At 40.0% G+C, this 17,172-nt stretch overlaps 1 protein-coding gene across 1 annotated transcript in view; it reads left to right on the top strand.

Annotated features, from left to right (window-relative positions):
* LOC127965827 (E3 ubiquitin-protein ligase CBL-B) overlaps positions 1-17,172 on the top strand; it is a 56,927-nt gene that overhangs the window by 36,010 nt on the left and 3,745 nt on the right. Inside the window, exons 5-16 of the mRNA XM_052566511.1 lie at positions 208-364; positions 2,261-2,382; positions 5,578-5,715; positions 7,155-7,242; positions 7,327-7,458; positions 10,304-10,495; positions 12,141-12,308; positions 12,396-12,758; positions 14,112-14,197; positions 16,484-16,612; positions 16,696-16,760; positions 16,979-17,083. Of these exons, the coding sequence (XP_052422471.1) occupies positions 208-364; positions 2,261-2,382; positions 5,578-5,715; positions 7,155-7,242; positions 7,327-7,458; positions 10,304-10,495; positions 12,141-12,308; positions 12,396-12,758; positions 14,112-14,197; positions 16,484-16,612; positions 16,696-16,760; positions 16,979-17,083 (1,745 nt within the window). The remainder of the gene's footprint in view (positions 1-207; positions 365-2,260; positions 2,383-5,577; positions 5,716-7,154; positions 7,243-7,326; positions 7,459-10,303; positions 10,496-12,140; positions 12,309-12,395; positions 12,759-14,111; positions 14,198-16,483; positions 16,613-16,695; positions 16,761-16,978; positions 17,084-17,172) is intronic.

A 17,172-nucleotide genomic window follows, 5' to 3' on the forward strand; every position in this document is an offset into this window, starting at 1 on the left:
CTCAAAACTTCCAACAGTAAAAATTGCAAATAGAATTGGCCTGGGATAAATATCTAGTACTTCAGTGTTTTCACAGGCCAGTGACTGAATGATTTGATGTCTGATTCAGTTCTTGTTTATAGCCCAAGGCTATATTGGATGTATTTCGAGAAGGATTTCCACAAGTCTAATCCCAGTGTGCATTTTTGTGTGCTTTTGTGATTCCAGAACAATAGTGCCATGGAAAATGTTCCGGCAGTGCCTTCATGACGTGCACCCCATCAGCTCTGGGTTGGAGGCCATGGCTCTGAAATCCACCATCGATCTCACCTGCAATGACTACATCTCCGTCTTTGAGTTTGACATCTTTACTCGTCTTTTCCAGGTAACCCCAAACCCCTCACCTCCCACAACCTGATCCACGTTTAGAGTTTCTCTCGAATTCTCAACACGACCAACACGCATTAGATCTGCTAATAACAAGCTAACATTTAAATGTCAACTACTTTTATAAAAGCAGCTAATCGTAATAACGAAAGCGATACAGAAGGATCACCCTTGTTTTTCTCTCACTCCGACGTGGGTCGATCTACTCATTCTGAGGAGAATTCCTATACATAGATGGCTCACAGTTAACCACATGTTTAAAGTGAAAACATCAAAATGTCTTGATGTTTTGTAGTCATCATAATGGAAAATAGCGCTAACACTGGGGATCACCTCTGTGAGTGAGTGTCGAGTGGGAGGTTTGTTTTACGCAGAGGAATCCCTTAGTTAGAAAAACACACCTCATCCTAAACCACAACACACACGGTCTTACAAACCTGTGCTTGCATAAGCCTTATTACGTATCGGCTGCAAAACACCTACTCTTTTGTCTACCTACTCAAGTCTTTGGTGCAAAAAAAATACAGAAATTCCCAGAAATGTGCTGGAAGGACCCACTTAATTTCATTAGCGTGAATTTGTTTATGCGTGTGAGTCAATCAGTGAGCAATATGGAGGTTTTATCTCAAGCATTGCTTCTAATAGTGACCTTCCTCGGCTGAATCACCACACATGACCCCCGCTACCGTACAGCCAAAGCCAACAAAACTACACCCTGCTCATTGGAACATCCAAACCTCTGTCTCTTTGTAGCCCTGCTGCAGATTTTTGGGAATTGCTTAAGTCTGGATTGGTTTTGCTTGTATGGGAAAGCGGAAACGGTATCGAGAGTCCCATCTGCTTTTCATTTAGTTCTGACATGTCAAGATGAGTTTATTTAAGAATGTACAAAGACACAAAAAGTATCAGGCCTTTAAGTCATGGTCTTTTCAAACTGCAGACCAGGGACCATTAAATGGGACTATGTGGTTTACTGAACATGTGTAATAAATATGTTTTAGGTTTATGTGTTAACTTTAATATATGATAAATATAATTATTTTAATAGATTTTTTTTTTATCTAACACAGAGATATTTGGATGGAATTAACTTAAAGTAAATGTTTCTGTTATATTTTATTAACTTGGATTTAATGCAGTGACAGTATAAAAGCTAATTATTTAATTTGTTTAATTTTAGTCATATATTTTTAAACGATCAAACATTTTTGTCACACAGTATAAACAGGCCTTTATACATAAAAATAAATATTTTAATATTTTAGGCAGCTGGTCGCCATATTTGGGAGTTCTTACAATGGAAAAAGCCTGCATTCAATAATACCATTTAAAACAAACAGCATCTGTATAGAAATGATGGTTGGTCTCATCTTAGAACTACTGTAACTTCCATTTTCTTTAGATTTTTAATGGATGAATCCACTTCCCTCATGCATTAACTATAGCCATGTCTGATGAACCTTTGAAAACCAGAAAGCATCCAAATACTTATAGTATTTATTAGTTTTGTAATTTAAAACACTTCTTTTTGTTAAATATTGAGTTTTGAGGTTTTCTTCAAAATAAATTGCACATGGTAAGATTTCTTTTAAATTTATTTTAGTTTTATGCAACATTCATTTTTTTTACTGTAAAAGTTGCTTTTGTCGACATTTTAAAAAACACATTATTTTATAATTTATTGATTGATTAATGTTTAGTTTGAAATCTTTATTAGTGCCGTGTTTAAGAAAATAAGGCAAAAACACTAAATATAATTATATCATGCATTTTTATCTGAGACTTAAGTGTTCATTTTTTTGTGCATTGTTGTAAATCCAACTACAAGGAACCGTTGTGTACTTCGTTTAGTTGGTGTGTTACAGTTTCTCTAATTTATTTCTCTTCCTTGTAGCCATGGGGCTCAATCCTGAGGAACTGGAACTTCCTGGCAGTCACACACCCGGGCTACATGGCCTTTCTGACGTACGATGAAGTGAAGGCACGTCTGCAGAAGTACATCAACAAACCTGGCAGGTACAGACTAGTCTGTGTACAACTGGGTGGCTTTAATAGACGTACCATCTGCAGTGTGGCGCGGCGGGCCAGCCAGCTGTTTTCCTCCAGTCTGGCAGGCGACCCTGCTTGCATGGGAAAGTGGGCGAGGCGGAGATGTTAGCTTATTACAGGAGGCTCTTTGTCTGCGCTTCTGCTCTCTTGTTTGTCATTTAGCATGCACTGGTCTAGCAGCTAGGATTAGTGTAACCTGGAAATGAACCCCTGACCTTTGCATTGGCAGCCTAGATAGTAAGCTAAGGGTGCCGGACAGTGCCGCAGGGAGACAGAGGTAGTTAAATCCAGTCTGTTTGGATTAGCTGATTAGAGAAACAACATTGCATCTGCGCCAAAACAACTCGAGGTCCAGTGCCAGACGGCAGGCGCGATTACACACTGGTTAGAGTCGTTTAACGCAACAGCAAGATAATAACGAGGCCATAAAATAAGAAACTTTATGGGAATGGATTCCTACTGTTTGATTTTCACAAAGAAGATGGGCCGTTTTAAAGGGCTGGTGTGGGTTGGAGAGATGTGGCTGAACAAACAGAAGGAAGTCGAGGACGGTGGGTGGTCGAGCAGGACTGTATGCAAATACCAGTCTACTGAAGAGGAGCAGCAGCTGTGTGTGTGTGTGTGCGGTTCGAGAAGGTCATGGCGGCACCCAAGGGGACTATATGTGTTTCACACGGAGCGTCTACCCGTAACCATCACCTGGCAAAATCAAGCTTTTTTTCATGTCTGTTTATATCAGGGCAGTGTGACACGAGAGGCAGGGCTCATTAGTGCGGAAACACACACTCGCTGCTTCAGTGGTCACAGCAGCTCGGAGCTTTTTATGAGCTGTTTGTGTGCGATGACTCTGAGGGTGTTGGTGACTTGGCTTGTTTTCCATGACAATCATTTCCTAGTTCCTTCTCTCTTGTCATCCATATTGTGCATGCTGCCCATACCCTGCTGTGGGATGTTGAATTATCCCAGAAAATAAAAAATCATGGCTGGAAGTCTATTTTCGAAGAATACTCTTGTTGCATGAAAGTAAATGAGGGCTTATGATATGCTTACGTAATGAACATTGAAGTCATTTGAAGTCATTATTCACTGCAATCCTTGATTTCTGTTTTCTTTGCACATGCTTGAGAGAAGTTGCAATGTTTGATTCTTGAACAAATCTTTTTGTTTACTCATTTTTCAGTGAATTGCTTGAAGTTCATAAAACTAGTTCATGAATCAAACTGATTCAGTTCATGAGTTTATTGTTTGATACAGTAACAAATCATATTTTTTATGTGTATCTTTTTTAATAAATTGCTTTATTGCTTTATAATTGCTTAGATTTTTTTTTTCATTTGTGATTAACAGCTCTTTAGAATGAATTTCTCGATCCACTTGACAAGTTGTCTGAATGATTTATTCATCGATCACGCCTCTTCAGTTCATTAGATTAATGTCAAATTTGTGAGCAAAAGTTCAATATATGATTCATGATTGAATCATTCTTTTCGCTCAGTTTTTTCTATTTTAGTATATATTTTTTTTATGAATTGCTTAATCCAGTTCACAAAACCATTCTAAATAATTGTTTAATGAATTGAACTGATTCTCGGGGTCCATGGAGTCAATCATCCGGTAATATCAGAGGTTAACAGGTCACCGGAGGAGAACATTTCAGTGAAAACGACTTGAATTTGGTTGTTTCTCACACAAAGCATCATATGACTTCAAAAGTCCTATGTATCCTATAATGTAAGTCATATGTATCACTTTAATGATATTAAAATGCTAATTTTTCATACCTTTTTCCACTTCAAAGCTTCAGTCGCCATTCATTCTGATAGCATGGGATTTTTAGTCAATTTAATTAGGACTAAAAACAAATCTCTTAGACTATGATCTGTCTTGTGACGGAGGGTTTAGTTCAACTATGGTCAGATTTCAAAGATATCAAATGAACTAAAAAAAGTCTTGGAAGTAATTTTTGTCAGATTCAGTGTTTGTGTAGTTTCTGCATTTGCCTATCCTATAAATAAAAAAAGGTTCAAATAATAGTATACTTATGCTAATAGTACATTTTGAATGCATGAAAGGTAAGGTACTGTGGCAGCTTTTATATCAAACTAAATGGAGAGGAGAGAGTGTGACTGACGGGGAGATGGAGTAATCGGCAGAGAGTTGAGTTGAAAGAGTGTTAACAAGAGTTAGTGTCGAGACTATATGATTTTTTTCCCCCGGTACAAGAAAAGAGCCATGTCCAGTGTGAAAGCAGCACAGTGGAGCATTATGGGATTAATCACATCTAACACAGAGAGCTCCATTCATCCCTAGCAGCTGCATTAGAAATAACTCTAATGTAATCAAGAAATCCTGCAACAATCCCTTACATCAGGCCATGACCTTTTCCCGTGGTGAATCGGTGTGTGCGGTCTGATTTCTCAAACATGGCAAAATGTCACTTCTGTTGCAATGTTGCATTTACCTCATCGAATTTTCTTATTTTGGCATTGCTAACCTTTGTCTGATCCATCTCATTTGCACATTTGTTATGTCTGACATCACACGAGGAAATAGCATTTATCATTGCAAATTCAATTCTGCAAGACACTTGTATAAACTTTTCCACCTCCTGCTGAGAAATGTCAACCTGTTCTCTTTCCATTCCATTCCTCAGCCAGTTTTTTCCCCCTGTTTTCCGGCCTGAGTGCCAGCATGTGCCACCCTGATGCTGTGGGATACTGAATGGAAAGGTTCAGTCTGGTACCGGCTAGTCTCTTAATCCTGGATGAATTTGTTGTTCAGCAGTTGCATAACCAAGAGATTTCTTTGAATAACTCCAAAAATCTGCTTTTTGTTTCCTTTTCCTCTTAGTAAACGTGCATACGGATGTAAATATCATCCATATGGTCCTGTTTGTCTCTTCTTTGTTTTCCGTAGCTTTCGATTATTTCATAATTGCTGTTATGATATCAAATCTTATAGGCTTTTGTTTTCAGTTTCTACCCAAATAAATGTTTTCTTTAACATACTGGACCCAAGCCTGTTGCTTTCATGCAAACGATAAGCAAACAAGGGTTAAATTTACATAACCTCATTCGTGCTTTGCTGTTTATAGAAATGTTATGTGTCAGCTTTTTTGGTATGTGTTTTTTACAGTTGGTTTCTCTCTCTCTCTGTCCTCAGCTACATCTTCAGGCTGAGCTGTACGCGGTTAGGACAGTGGGCCATCGGCTATGTCACCAGTGACGGCAACATCCTGCAGACCATCCCACATAACAAGCCGCTGTTCCAGGCGCTCATCGACGGATGCAGAGAAGGCTTGTGAGTATCTCAGATTAAAACCGTTAAACAAATGGCATAGCTTTGGCCTAGTGGTTGCTGCATGTTGAGCCATGGTGCTCATGTGGGCGTTTTGAGTTCAAGTGCCAGTCCTCCTTCCATTACGAAACTATTAAACTAAATCATTCAGCTCTATTAAACACCCACTATCTCAGTCATTTGCAAAAACTCTCATTCTTTTTCAGTCAAATGTAGGTTCTTGGATTTAATGTCTAGACGGTGGGGCTGAAGACCAGTGGGTTATGATGTCAGCTATTTATGTAATGTTAAATATATAAGCATGTTCAACTTAAATACGGTATACTTGCGTAGGCCGTATAGCAAAATATGTAAATCTCAGCTGCTTCATTGCTTGCAAATGATATCATCTAGCGCTGATCTGTTGAAGCAACTATAATGCTTAAAGCTATTAAGATACTATTTACAATAACATCATGATTTGCTGTAAAGCTGCTTTGAAACAATGTGTATTGTTTTGTATGTGTATTGCCATTTCCTACATAAATGTAAGTAATTATTTCCTGTGTCTGAGCCAGTAGTGGTGCATATTTTAATATTAAATGACTTTGGTTTGATTGAGCGGCCAAAGATGGGGTTCTGGCACCCCCGTGTCCAGATCTACTAATTTTGTCTCATTTTCCTGGAATCAGTTTCCTGTAGTTCTTATGTGAAGCACCCTATCGTCTCTGTAAGTTCTGATAAATTGGCAGTCTCAGTTGTAAACAAACACATGCACACACACTTACGGGTTTAGCTGCATGTAGCTGTCACTGCTGCTGTGTCAGCTGTCTCTGAACCACATCACATCACTGGTTTGTGGCTCTGTTTGCTCGGCCCAGCGCCGCATGCCAATCTCACACCGTCTGATCTATATCTTGGTCGCCATTTCCGTTCAGATAATGAATATGATATGCTTACACAGTGCTAGTTTATAAACACAAAAAGAGCATACTAATATTGTTAATTGTTGAGAAACTGATTTCTACAGAATTTTAACATCTGTTATTTAATTTGTTCGGATTCTGCAGTTGTTGTTTTTGTTTTTTTTAGATAACTTGATTATGCTTTCAGCCATCAATAACTGCTGTCAGCTCTAATTAACACATTTTTTCATGCATAAAACAATTGTTGAATTCTTTCCAGCCTAGAAAATGAAGAAAAAACTGCAGATTTTGTCTGGATGTGTCTCTCTCTCTCTCTCTCTCTCTCTCTCTCTCTCTCTCTCTCATCTGATTGCCCCAGTCGAAAGATTTTGATCCCTGCTGTTAGTGCAGTGGTTCAGACATTGGCTGTGATTGGATGGGCTGGGGAGGTGGCCCACTTTCACTGCACTGCTAATGGAGATGCTACAGAGCCAGTTGCACATGAGGACAAGTCCTTTAACCTCGTTCTCTTTCTGCTGTTTTTCTCTCCATCTGTAGCTATCTGTTTCCAGATGGGCGCAGTTATAACCCAGATCTCACAGGCCTATGTGAACCCACCCCACAAGACCACATTAAGGTCACACAGGTTAGTAACCAATGCACGATTAGGTAGGCTATGTCAGATTTTGTTTATTATCTTTTTCATGGTATTTTTTTTCGGTCTTTTCAGGAGCAGTATGAGTTGTACTGTGAGATGGGCTCCACGTTTCAGCTGTGTAAGATCTGTGCTGAAAACGATAAAGATGTAAAGATAGAGCCATGTGGTCACCTTATGTGCACTTCCTGTTTGACATCATGGCAGGTATGTATAAAACTTTTTTTAGAATTCAGTAGTGTATTTATTTATTTGTCCACAATCAGTGTCCAGCAGTCTCATAGGAAAATGTTGTCATTTTTTTTTTTGTGAATGTTAGGAATAAGTTGGATGCCACATTTTTAATATCTTTGAATTTCTTTAAACATTTTATCTCATATTTCATCTCAAGCATGTACTTTTATGGCACTGTTGTCACTTCGTAACTTAGTACAGTAATGTTTTTGGGAAAAATAGAAAAGCTTGTTCAGAAAGTTGTTCATTGTGTTATAGAGATGACAACACAACTGTGTTACAGTCATAATCTTAGACAATACAATACAAATTATTTCAGTTATTGTGTGAAAATAATTATTGCAAGGGTAGTTTTTCAAACTATTTTATATATAATATATTTTATATTTATATATAATTTTTATTATTGAATCATATTTATTTGTTATATTTAATTCATTTTTAATTTTGTTTTAATGATGCATTTTCATTTGGTGAAAACCACTCTGGTTCCAAAGTACCTTAAGCTTTACCAAAAGTTTTTTTTTTTATTATTATTATATAATATATAATATAATAATAATTATGCTAATTTAGTCACACTCTACTGGATTGCTAATGCTAAAACAGCTTAACGTTACACGTGTGTGCCACCAACACACTGCTCATGCATGAAATAAACTTGTCTTATTTCCATCTGCTATGATGAAACTCTTTGCATCTCATATAAACGCTTCAGTGATGCCCAGTGCTCAGCTAATGGATCTAGTTAGAAGTGCTTTAATGGCATGCTATGACCTGAATACTGAGCATCATCAGGGCTCAGAGGGGAACGAACAGCAGGTAATCTGTCTCTCCATCGACCTTGCGTTTGTCCTGATCACAAACTCAAGCGGCACCACAGTGGGCAGGTGAAGGAAAGGCAAATAGGGCGGGAAATGTGTCCAGTCTGGTTGCATTTATCTTCTGGGTGTGTGTTTCTGTGTGTCAGTGCATGATTGTGATTGAGGATGTTTACATGGGTGATGTTAGACATGTGGGTTGAAGTGTGTATGTGTTTACAATTTAAGTACCGGCTGAATTGCCAGAAATGTTCAGATCTAGGGTGTTGTATGAGCATCAGAGTTTCTCTAACGATAAACAAATATTTTAGGGCCACAGTAGGGTCAGCTAAACTCGGATGCCTCGGCCAGATGCATGGTGCTTTTTTTAATTATTGTAATAAGTGCTGATTCCATTCCTTCGTTCTTTTCCCAGTAATATTTTATCATTCATCATAAAAAAAAACAAAAAAAAAAACAGTATTATTGTAATGTTTCATGATGTTTGTTCTTCTGGTCACAGTAGTTTACACTCAGCTGCACGTGGATCTGTTACCATCTGGGTTTCTGAGAGGCTGGAGATCAGATTTGTGCTCATCGACCATGAACTTGTGTTCTTTACTGCATGAAAGTTGAAGTGAAGCACTCAAGGTTATTGAATTCAGAAGAGCACTTCATTGAAACAGTACAACAGCCCCTGAAAATTATTTTGACACTTACAAATGTATGAATGTCACTGCCTTAAAAAGAAAATTTCAAACCGATGTTCCATTTATTTTAACATAAATGTTGCACAAACAATTTTCAAATGAAACGTGTCTCTGATAAAACAGACGCTCAAAACTAAGCAAAGTGTCTGTAGACATTCCGGTTGTCAAATGTGAAGCATAAAGTGCTACTTTAAGTTCAGATGCAAGTTTTTGCTTGTGTTTGTGTCACATTTAAGTGTAAGAATGTGTGAAGAGAGGGTGTCATGACTCATGACAGAACTGTTACTGAACACACATTATCACACAGATCTAAAATGGCATCTAAAAAGCCTCCGCTGCGGTCCATCCGAGTTCGTTTTTTTGGACAGCAAGAAATACTATTAGTGCTGTTTGGATTTTTATAATCTCCTCTGCTGTTGCTCACCCGCTCACTTTCTAGAACAGCAAAAGTGGTATCCCTTTTAACCTGTCAGCTGCCATTAAAAGGGACTTAACGGTTAAATAAACCGTTGAACTGGTTGAGAGCCTAGAGAAGTGTCTTCTCAACTCCTATCTGGCAAAGGCATTCATATTCATTGCTATTTTTCTGGTAAGTTTATACACGCATACAGCAGCAAAGTCTGTATTGTGACTATCCCTAAGAAATCTCACTCTCCCTTCATTTTTAATAGCTTTGTTTTATGCGGAGTCAGTTCGGGTGTGTTTCTTTGTCTCCGTTTAAGGGCTTTAATTAGGATTAGGTTTCAAACGTCCCTTTGATGTCTTTTTAGCGACCCTTCAACCAGATGGTAGCCATGATCATCTTTTGTTCTTGTAAATATCGACACACTTTGATTCTCCGAGTTTAATGGAGGAAATGAAAGATGATTGTTTTTCATTTTGCCATGTGTAAGCTGTCTCCAGGCCGTGCCGAGCCGTGTGACACGATGAACTTGCTTGCCTGTGTGTGCGTCTCTCTTACCCTGCTGTTTCCTAAATCGCAAAAAGAGAAATTCAGTACCCGGCTTGAGGGGGGTAGCATGTGCGATCCAGCTGTTTGTAATCAAGCATGGTTCTTCAGATCCTGCCAGTAAAGAGCTTCCTCATGGCCGAGGCATATTTCTACAACAGTCTGTCAGTGTTTACAGCACTTTACAAATAAGCAGCCCAGAACCACTGGAGTTGAGTTTACTGGAGGTACTATGCTTTGTGCATGTGCTGGTGTCTGTTTTGAGTGAGAGGCGGTTTTCTGGACTAATACAAATGTTTGTATGTGTGTGTGAGAGTCTTTTAAAGTTCACTTAGTGTGTCTTTGACATTTTTCTGCAGGATTCTGATGGTCAGGGTTGCCCGTTCTGTCGCTGTGAGATCAAAGGCACGGAGCCCATCATTGTTGATCCCTTTGACCCACGCAATGAAGGAGCCAAGTGCTTCCTCCTGGACCACTTCAGCTCCCCCATGCTTGACCTGGATGATGACGATGACAGAGAGGAATCTCTGGTTATAGACCATATCAGGAGGGTAAAATATCCATGACATTTCCAACTTCATATCTAAATGTTTCTGAAATATCTTGAATTATGTAGGCAAAATTGATTGCAGATGAATTTCACGTTGACTTTATCATAGGTCTGTTGGTTTGTTATCGTAGGTTTAGTATGCAGAAGTTGTTTCTGCCTCAACCTGCTCAGTAGATAAGATTTCATTCATCACTGTTGTCATTCCACGACCAATCTTCTTTTTTTCTAGCCGTTTCAATCTCATTCTTCACTGGACTTCAAAGAGGCCTATATCCTGCTTTTATATAGGTGCAAGAGCGTCCTGCTCTCCACCAGCATAAATGTCAGTCTCTTTTATTAGAAAAAAGAAAACCTGTCAGAACCTGCCTCACGAGGACTCAACCACAGCAGCTTCGCTGAGTAGATTCATTAAATGGTAGAGCGTAGAGAGCAATAGAGGGCACCTTCTGGCAGGAACATTTTTAAATAGAAATGGGATATATTAGTTTTTTTTCCTATAATGCCCTTGCTAGAGAACTTGTAGAGGATATTGGCCTCCTAGTGGGTGAGAACTAGTTTTGAGTAGTGCACATTATTCACCTTTCATTTCCTATATCGTTTCACAGAAAATTTAATTAGCAGCTCTTTCCCCCTCTATAAATATTTTTCTACACCACGGACAAAAGCTGGCCAGCTGCAGTTGCTCTGTTCATGGCTATGCTAATGAGGCCATTAGTTGATTAGGAAGTTGAATACCCTAACCTGCCCAAAGCAATTCATGGAGGTAATAGGCCATTAGGATAACTTTGTACGCAATCATGATGATGGTAACAAAGAGTTTGTCATTGTTCTTCTCATTGTCTTGTTTGTTAGACGCATTTTATCTTAATCAAGGCCAAGACCTGTACAATATTGATTGTTTCTGTATTGCCCTGATTTAACTAGATTTGACATTTTCTGGGAAATTAAACTTGAGTGCGGCTTGATTGTGTAAAACACTGTGTGAAACATGATTTTAGGATGTTGTGGATGACTGCCAGGTTGTTGCTATGTGTTCGCTAAGGTGATTTGAGTGTTTTTATCTGGTTGCTAGAGTGTTCTTGGTGGTTGCTAGGTGGATTATAGGTCCACGGTTCTCAACCAAGAGACCAGAACCTACTAGGGGGTATCAGCTAACTTCCAAAGGGGCTTTAAAATGGCTTAAAATTATTTAAAATGAGACAAAACAAGCATTAAGCTAAATCTGATTTTTATTAATTGTAATGTGTTCCCTCAAAAACTGTAATTTTTAGAACCAGGATTCCCATTGTTTTGAAAAATCTGGATAAATGATGAATACAATCTTTTAATAATAGATCAAAAAGTCATGGACATTCTGTAATGAAAATACATTTAGCTAGTTATGACAAGCTATTAAAGCTAATTGTGAGTGAAAGATATAGTAATTTCTTTTTGTATAATTGTATTTCGTTATTTGATGCATCTTTACATTAGAAAAAAAAAATAGCAGCTTTGTTATTATGGAATATCTTTGGGCTTATAAATGTTGTCTGACAATGGCGGAGTCAAAAAGGTAAACCCAATAAATGATCAATAATAATGATGCTTGTCTTTGCAGATAAATATTGCATAAATCATCATCAGTGTTTTTCTCTTTCTTTGCGTAGTCCATTGAGATCCAGAACTCGCCAATAATGTCTCCGAACTCATCCCCTGTCTGTGAACGCCGGAAAACCGCTGCAGATCACATGGGTCCACACTTGAACATTCCACCCGTACCGCCCCGCCTCGATCTCATACGTTCTCCCGCTCCTAGCCCCACAGGCTCACCCAAGGTATCATTTGTTTTCAGTCACAATACATTTTTCGATTTTTCTCCATTTACTTTCCTTGTGTTCTAAATTTCTCGTATTGCTCTGCAGTCATCTCCAGGCATGTCCAGAAAACAGGACAAACCCCTTCCTGCCCCTCCACCTCCACAGAGAGACCCCCCTCCCCCACCTCCGCCAGAACGCCCACCTCATATCCCTCAAGAGGGTCGGGCCGCCTGGCTGCTCACCCCTTCGTCTGGCCTTCCCAGAGACCCCAGAGCACCCCTGGAGGCCTGGAGCCCTAAAGACAGCACTGCCATGTCAGACTGCAGGACGTCTGCTGCAGACCGCTCCCCCAAACTCGCCCACGCCGCCCCTGCGCACATCAACGGGAGACCCCTCAGCTGCTCTGGTGCAGACTTGGGGTTAAACCGGACCAGCCACAGACTGAACGCGCAGTCAGAGTGTAGTAAGGTTAGGAACGCACACACATTCCTTCTGTATCATGCGGTTCACGTTCACACGCTCGTTTTGGGGAGCGACACTTTATATTAGGGCTGGAATGTCCTTTTTTGATAAGCGGAGTCAAGAACATGAGATAAGAGCAGAAAAATGACCGGACATTGTGCTTTGAAATCACCTAGAACCTTCTGTACTCATTCACAAGCCCTTACATGCTATTTTAAGCCATAAATATTCACTTTTTGCTCATGGCTGTTACCAAGCAACAGTGACGATATTCGCGGTAATGCAAGGCTGTGAAATTCAGCTGTGTGTAGTGCTTCTGGCCATGGCATTAAAAAAAAAAGGTATTTGGCATCTTTCATGATTACAGCAGTTGCCCTTCCACCCCACCATGTGTTTTTGCATACATCTGGGTTAATGTGCCAAAATGCAAAACACACACCCATTCGTAGCACGCTGAAAGTTTATAGATTATGCATTAAATATGCTTCTGTGAGAGGGGATTGGAGAGAGTTAAATATTTGGTTGCAAGACTGTTGTGGGTCTCTCTTTAAAGCCCTTTTGGAAACGAAGAACGTCTCTGAGATGTTTTGGATTGTTTGAAGTGGATGTGGATCTTTTTGATCTTTTTGTTCTACCAAGGTTTGCAACATGCAATTATATGTAACCATCAATTGACTGTAAAATTCCCTCTCTCTCTCTGTCCTGGGTTGCCATGTCAGTGTATGGATTAATTTAGTGTCACAGTGTGGGCATAGAGAGTTTGGCCCCTGTTCTCGCATCACAAGCCCACACAGCTCTGTTCAGCCCACTGCCTGCAGGCCAAAGCTAGTGCACAGCATCACATGCTGCTCTTGGTTTGTGAAATAAACCGACTCGGACATCAGAGGCTCCTAGAGCTCCATAATGGAGGTCTAGAAGATCCTTCTGGTTTATTCACAAGACACATTTACAGGATATTCTGCAGGAAAAAAATATTGTTTTCTCAGATCTACCATCTGTTAGCACTGACCAGTATATAGAATATTTATGATACAATATTACTGTTTCATATGTAAAATGCATTATCCTTCTGTACCTATCCATCCATTGTTCAATCTATAATCGTTATTGCAATCATCCGTTTCTATCTATATTCTGTCCAATATATATGCATCCATATTGAATTTTTCCATTTAAGTGGCTGTCCATAAATTTTTCTATCTACAATCTGTCTGTCAAATCCATCCATTCTTTCAATACATCCATGCATCCTTCTGTCTGTCCATCCATTTTTCTATCTACACTATATATAGTAATGTGGCTTGGCTTGGCTTATTTGTATTATTTTATCATTGCATGTTTGTGTGCTTTTCTCTGCAGTCTTTCATCAATGGTCTGTTACCTGGTGATGAGTACGATGTCCCCCCTCTGCGTCACTCCCCTCCCCTTATGGACCAAAATCAGAGGTAAGCGCCACACACACACACACACACACACACACACACACACACACACACACACAGTAGCCACTCCCATCCCCGGAGCCCTGCTGCAGCTCATGTTGATCATAATCGCTGTAAAGCAGCCGAATCTGTCTTTATTCTGAATGGCGCCTCAACAAACAAACGCCTGTGTTTACTCTGCTCAGCTCACTCATATCACGTTCAATTGATTACAAATCACCTGTATGCCACTCTCAAGCACTGTGTTTTTCGGTGGACTCGCTGATCTTGTGACGCTGATCCATAGCGTCTTTTCCTGCTTTGCTAATTTATATGCTTTTGGGATGTGCCGTGACTAAATTATTGCTTTTTTGCAAATCATTTGTGTGGTTAAAGGACAAAAAGATCATGTGGAATTGATAAATGGGTTAATGTGATCCAGGGGACGTGAGCACAGGCTGCATCCTGTGTATCTTTAGAGCTCTGTCAGAACAACACACACATATACAGACATCAGTGTTTGGACACATGTGCGCCAATTATGCAAGAGCAACAGGATCCGGAGAGCATGTGCTCTTTAAACAAACATAAAGAGACACACACACACATGCACACACGCACGCACACACATAGATCCAGCAGTGATGCACTTCCTGTGGGAAGTTAAGCAGGGAGTTAAGCAGAATCAGCCTATGAGAGGTTACACTCCAAGCAGAAGGCCTTATTTCCTGTTCTGTTGGATTTTTGTTATTATTATAATAAGATAAGAAGCGATTAACATAGTAAACCACTTAGCTTGTGCTGTTTTTGTCCTACAGATACAAATGATACTCCAAACAATGCTGCTTGTTCAGGAGAGGTGTGCACTTTCTTTTCGAAGCGAATGGACCTATACTTTTCTGGCTAATTATACAATTCCCAAACAGTCTCATTTAAATGTGATTTGACTTTGAGAAACTGCAAAGTCACAGAACATGTTAAAAAAACACTCTGATCACCTCAGCAGAACCATAGTTTATAAAGAGTTTTAGAAACACCTTCACCCATAGCACCCTAGTCATTGGTTTGGTTGTCAATGTTAATAGCTTCATTCATGCAACACCGTTGTGCTCCTCTCATCAGTTCCTGCTACAAGAAAAACCGTGTTTCTGTCACCGCTTTGACAAATGAAACCGAGAGGCTCTGGAAACCACAATGGTTGTTGTTTAGCGCACAGAAGAATAGTGTTGTGTGTCTATGTGGTGTATCTGTCCATACAGCTGCGTCAGTAGTCAGTGATGTGTTTATAGAAGCTCAGATCATTGTTAGTAAGCATAGTAAGGCTTTTCTACTGGCTTCAGGGCACACTGGGTTCTCTGTGACGAGCATCACGCTTACCAGCATTCGTTTACTGTACAGAAACACACACACACACACACACACACACACACACCAACGTCTTGGAAATGTTTTGAGCATTTTCCACCTCCTCAAAGAAAACATGAACCTGTCATCTCTCTCTCTCTCTCTCACACTCTCTCTCTTAGCTGTTTTCACACTGCTATGGTTGGCTTCTCTTTAAAGACTTGGCAAATGTACATCTATAAACTCTCTCTTGATGTCTTGGAAACAAGGACCACTTCGGCACACTTAAAAAAAGTTCTTTACTGAATCTCTTCATCGTCACAGGGACAAGAAATATCTAAAGTGCCCTCTAATGGCGCATCACGGTAGCAGCCCAGACTTGGCTGGAAAACCACCCATCGTATCCCAGTCAGAGCCAGTTACCCTCTCTCCCCCCGTAGGTGGTTAAATATTGGCCGTCTTTGCCTACTTCAGCCCAGCATGTGACTCTAAGTTATAGCTTACATGATTGAACTGGCTATTCGTTTCAGTGAGTCAGCATGAAAGCAGAGAACATCGTCCAAGTCTCCCGTCAAAGAGCTTTTTTTCTGAGCTTGCTGGCTGAGTCAGTTACAATGCTGTCATCAATGTAAATATTTACATATGGTTATTCCACACTTTGCTGTAATTTGGGAGCACACAAGGCGGTTTATTTGAGTATATGCTAATGCAGTAAGTCATATTTGGAGTGGTTCAAGTATGCATCAAGTTTTCCATGGTACAATCATGAATGAGGTCTCAAATCATGCTGTTGTTGAGGAAAGATGTTCGTTTACTTTTCTAAGACATTAGATTTAGAACAGAGTAACATAAAGTGTAAAAAAAAACACTCAAGCTAGAACACAATCTGTGGCCGATCTGATGCACGAATCATGCGTTGTACATGTTCCTGTATGTGTTGTGAAATGAGTTTTTTGTGATCTGCAGACACACCAACCCCTTCACAAGCCACCGGAGTCTGACAGACAGAGTGGAGGACGAGTATCAGATTCCCTCATCACATCCCGTCTGCATCACACAGCCTCCCGTCTGCGTCCCCTTCCGCATCCCCAACAGGTAAACACACACACACACACACACAATTTAGTCAAACAATACAACATTTACTTCCCACATTTACATGTTTTCTCCTCATGAAGGGCTTTAGAAAACGGCTCGTCGGATCTCTCAACAGACATAAAGAAACATAAACCTCCGGAGCATGGTGAGAGAACACGTAACTTGTACACACACATACACACACCAATTCTCATCGGTCATTTTCATTTTCTGTATGACCATCTTTTAGTGTGATTGTGAGAGTTTGTGTGTGTTTGTAGCATTAGGGATTGAAGTTTACATTTGTTTGATGTGGTGGCCGATGGTGGTTGAAGTCTCGGAGGCCAGTTGTTGGTCAGTGTAAATCTGTGTTGTGTCCCTCAGGTGGGTTTGACTCTGGTTCGTTGATTTCGGGTGTGGCTCACACCACACAGTGCCCCCTTCACAACAGGACCCCCTCAGACTACGACATTCTACTGCCCCCTCAAGGTAGCTAGTGGCGCAGCGCCTCAATCTGATTGGCTGCCTGATCAGCAGACTGTTTATTTGATTTGTTGGTTGGTTTTGCTTTTACTCTT

This window comes from Carassius gibelio, chromosome B10, assembly GCF_023724105.1.
Source record: "Carassius gibelio isolate Cgi1373 ecotype wild population from Czech Republic chromosome B10, carGib1.2-hapl.c, whole genome shotgun sequence".
Lineage (NCBI taxonomy): Eukaryota > Metazoa > Chordata > Actinopteri > Cypriniformes > Cyprinidae > Carassius > Carassius gibelio.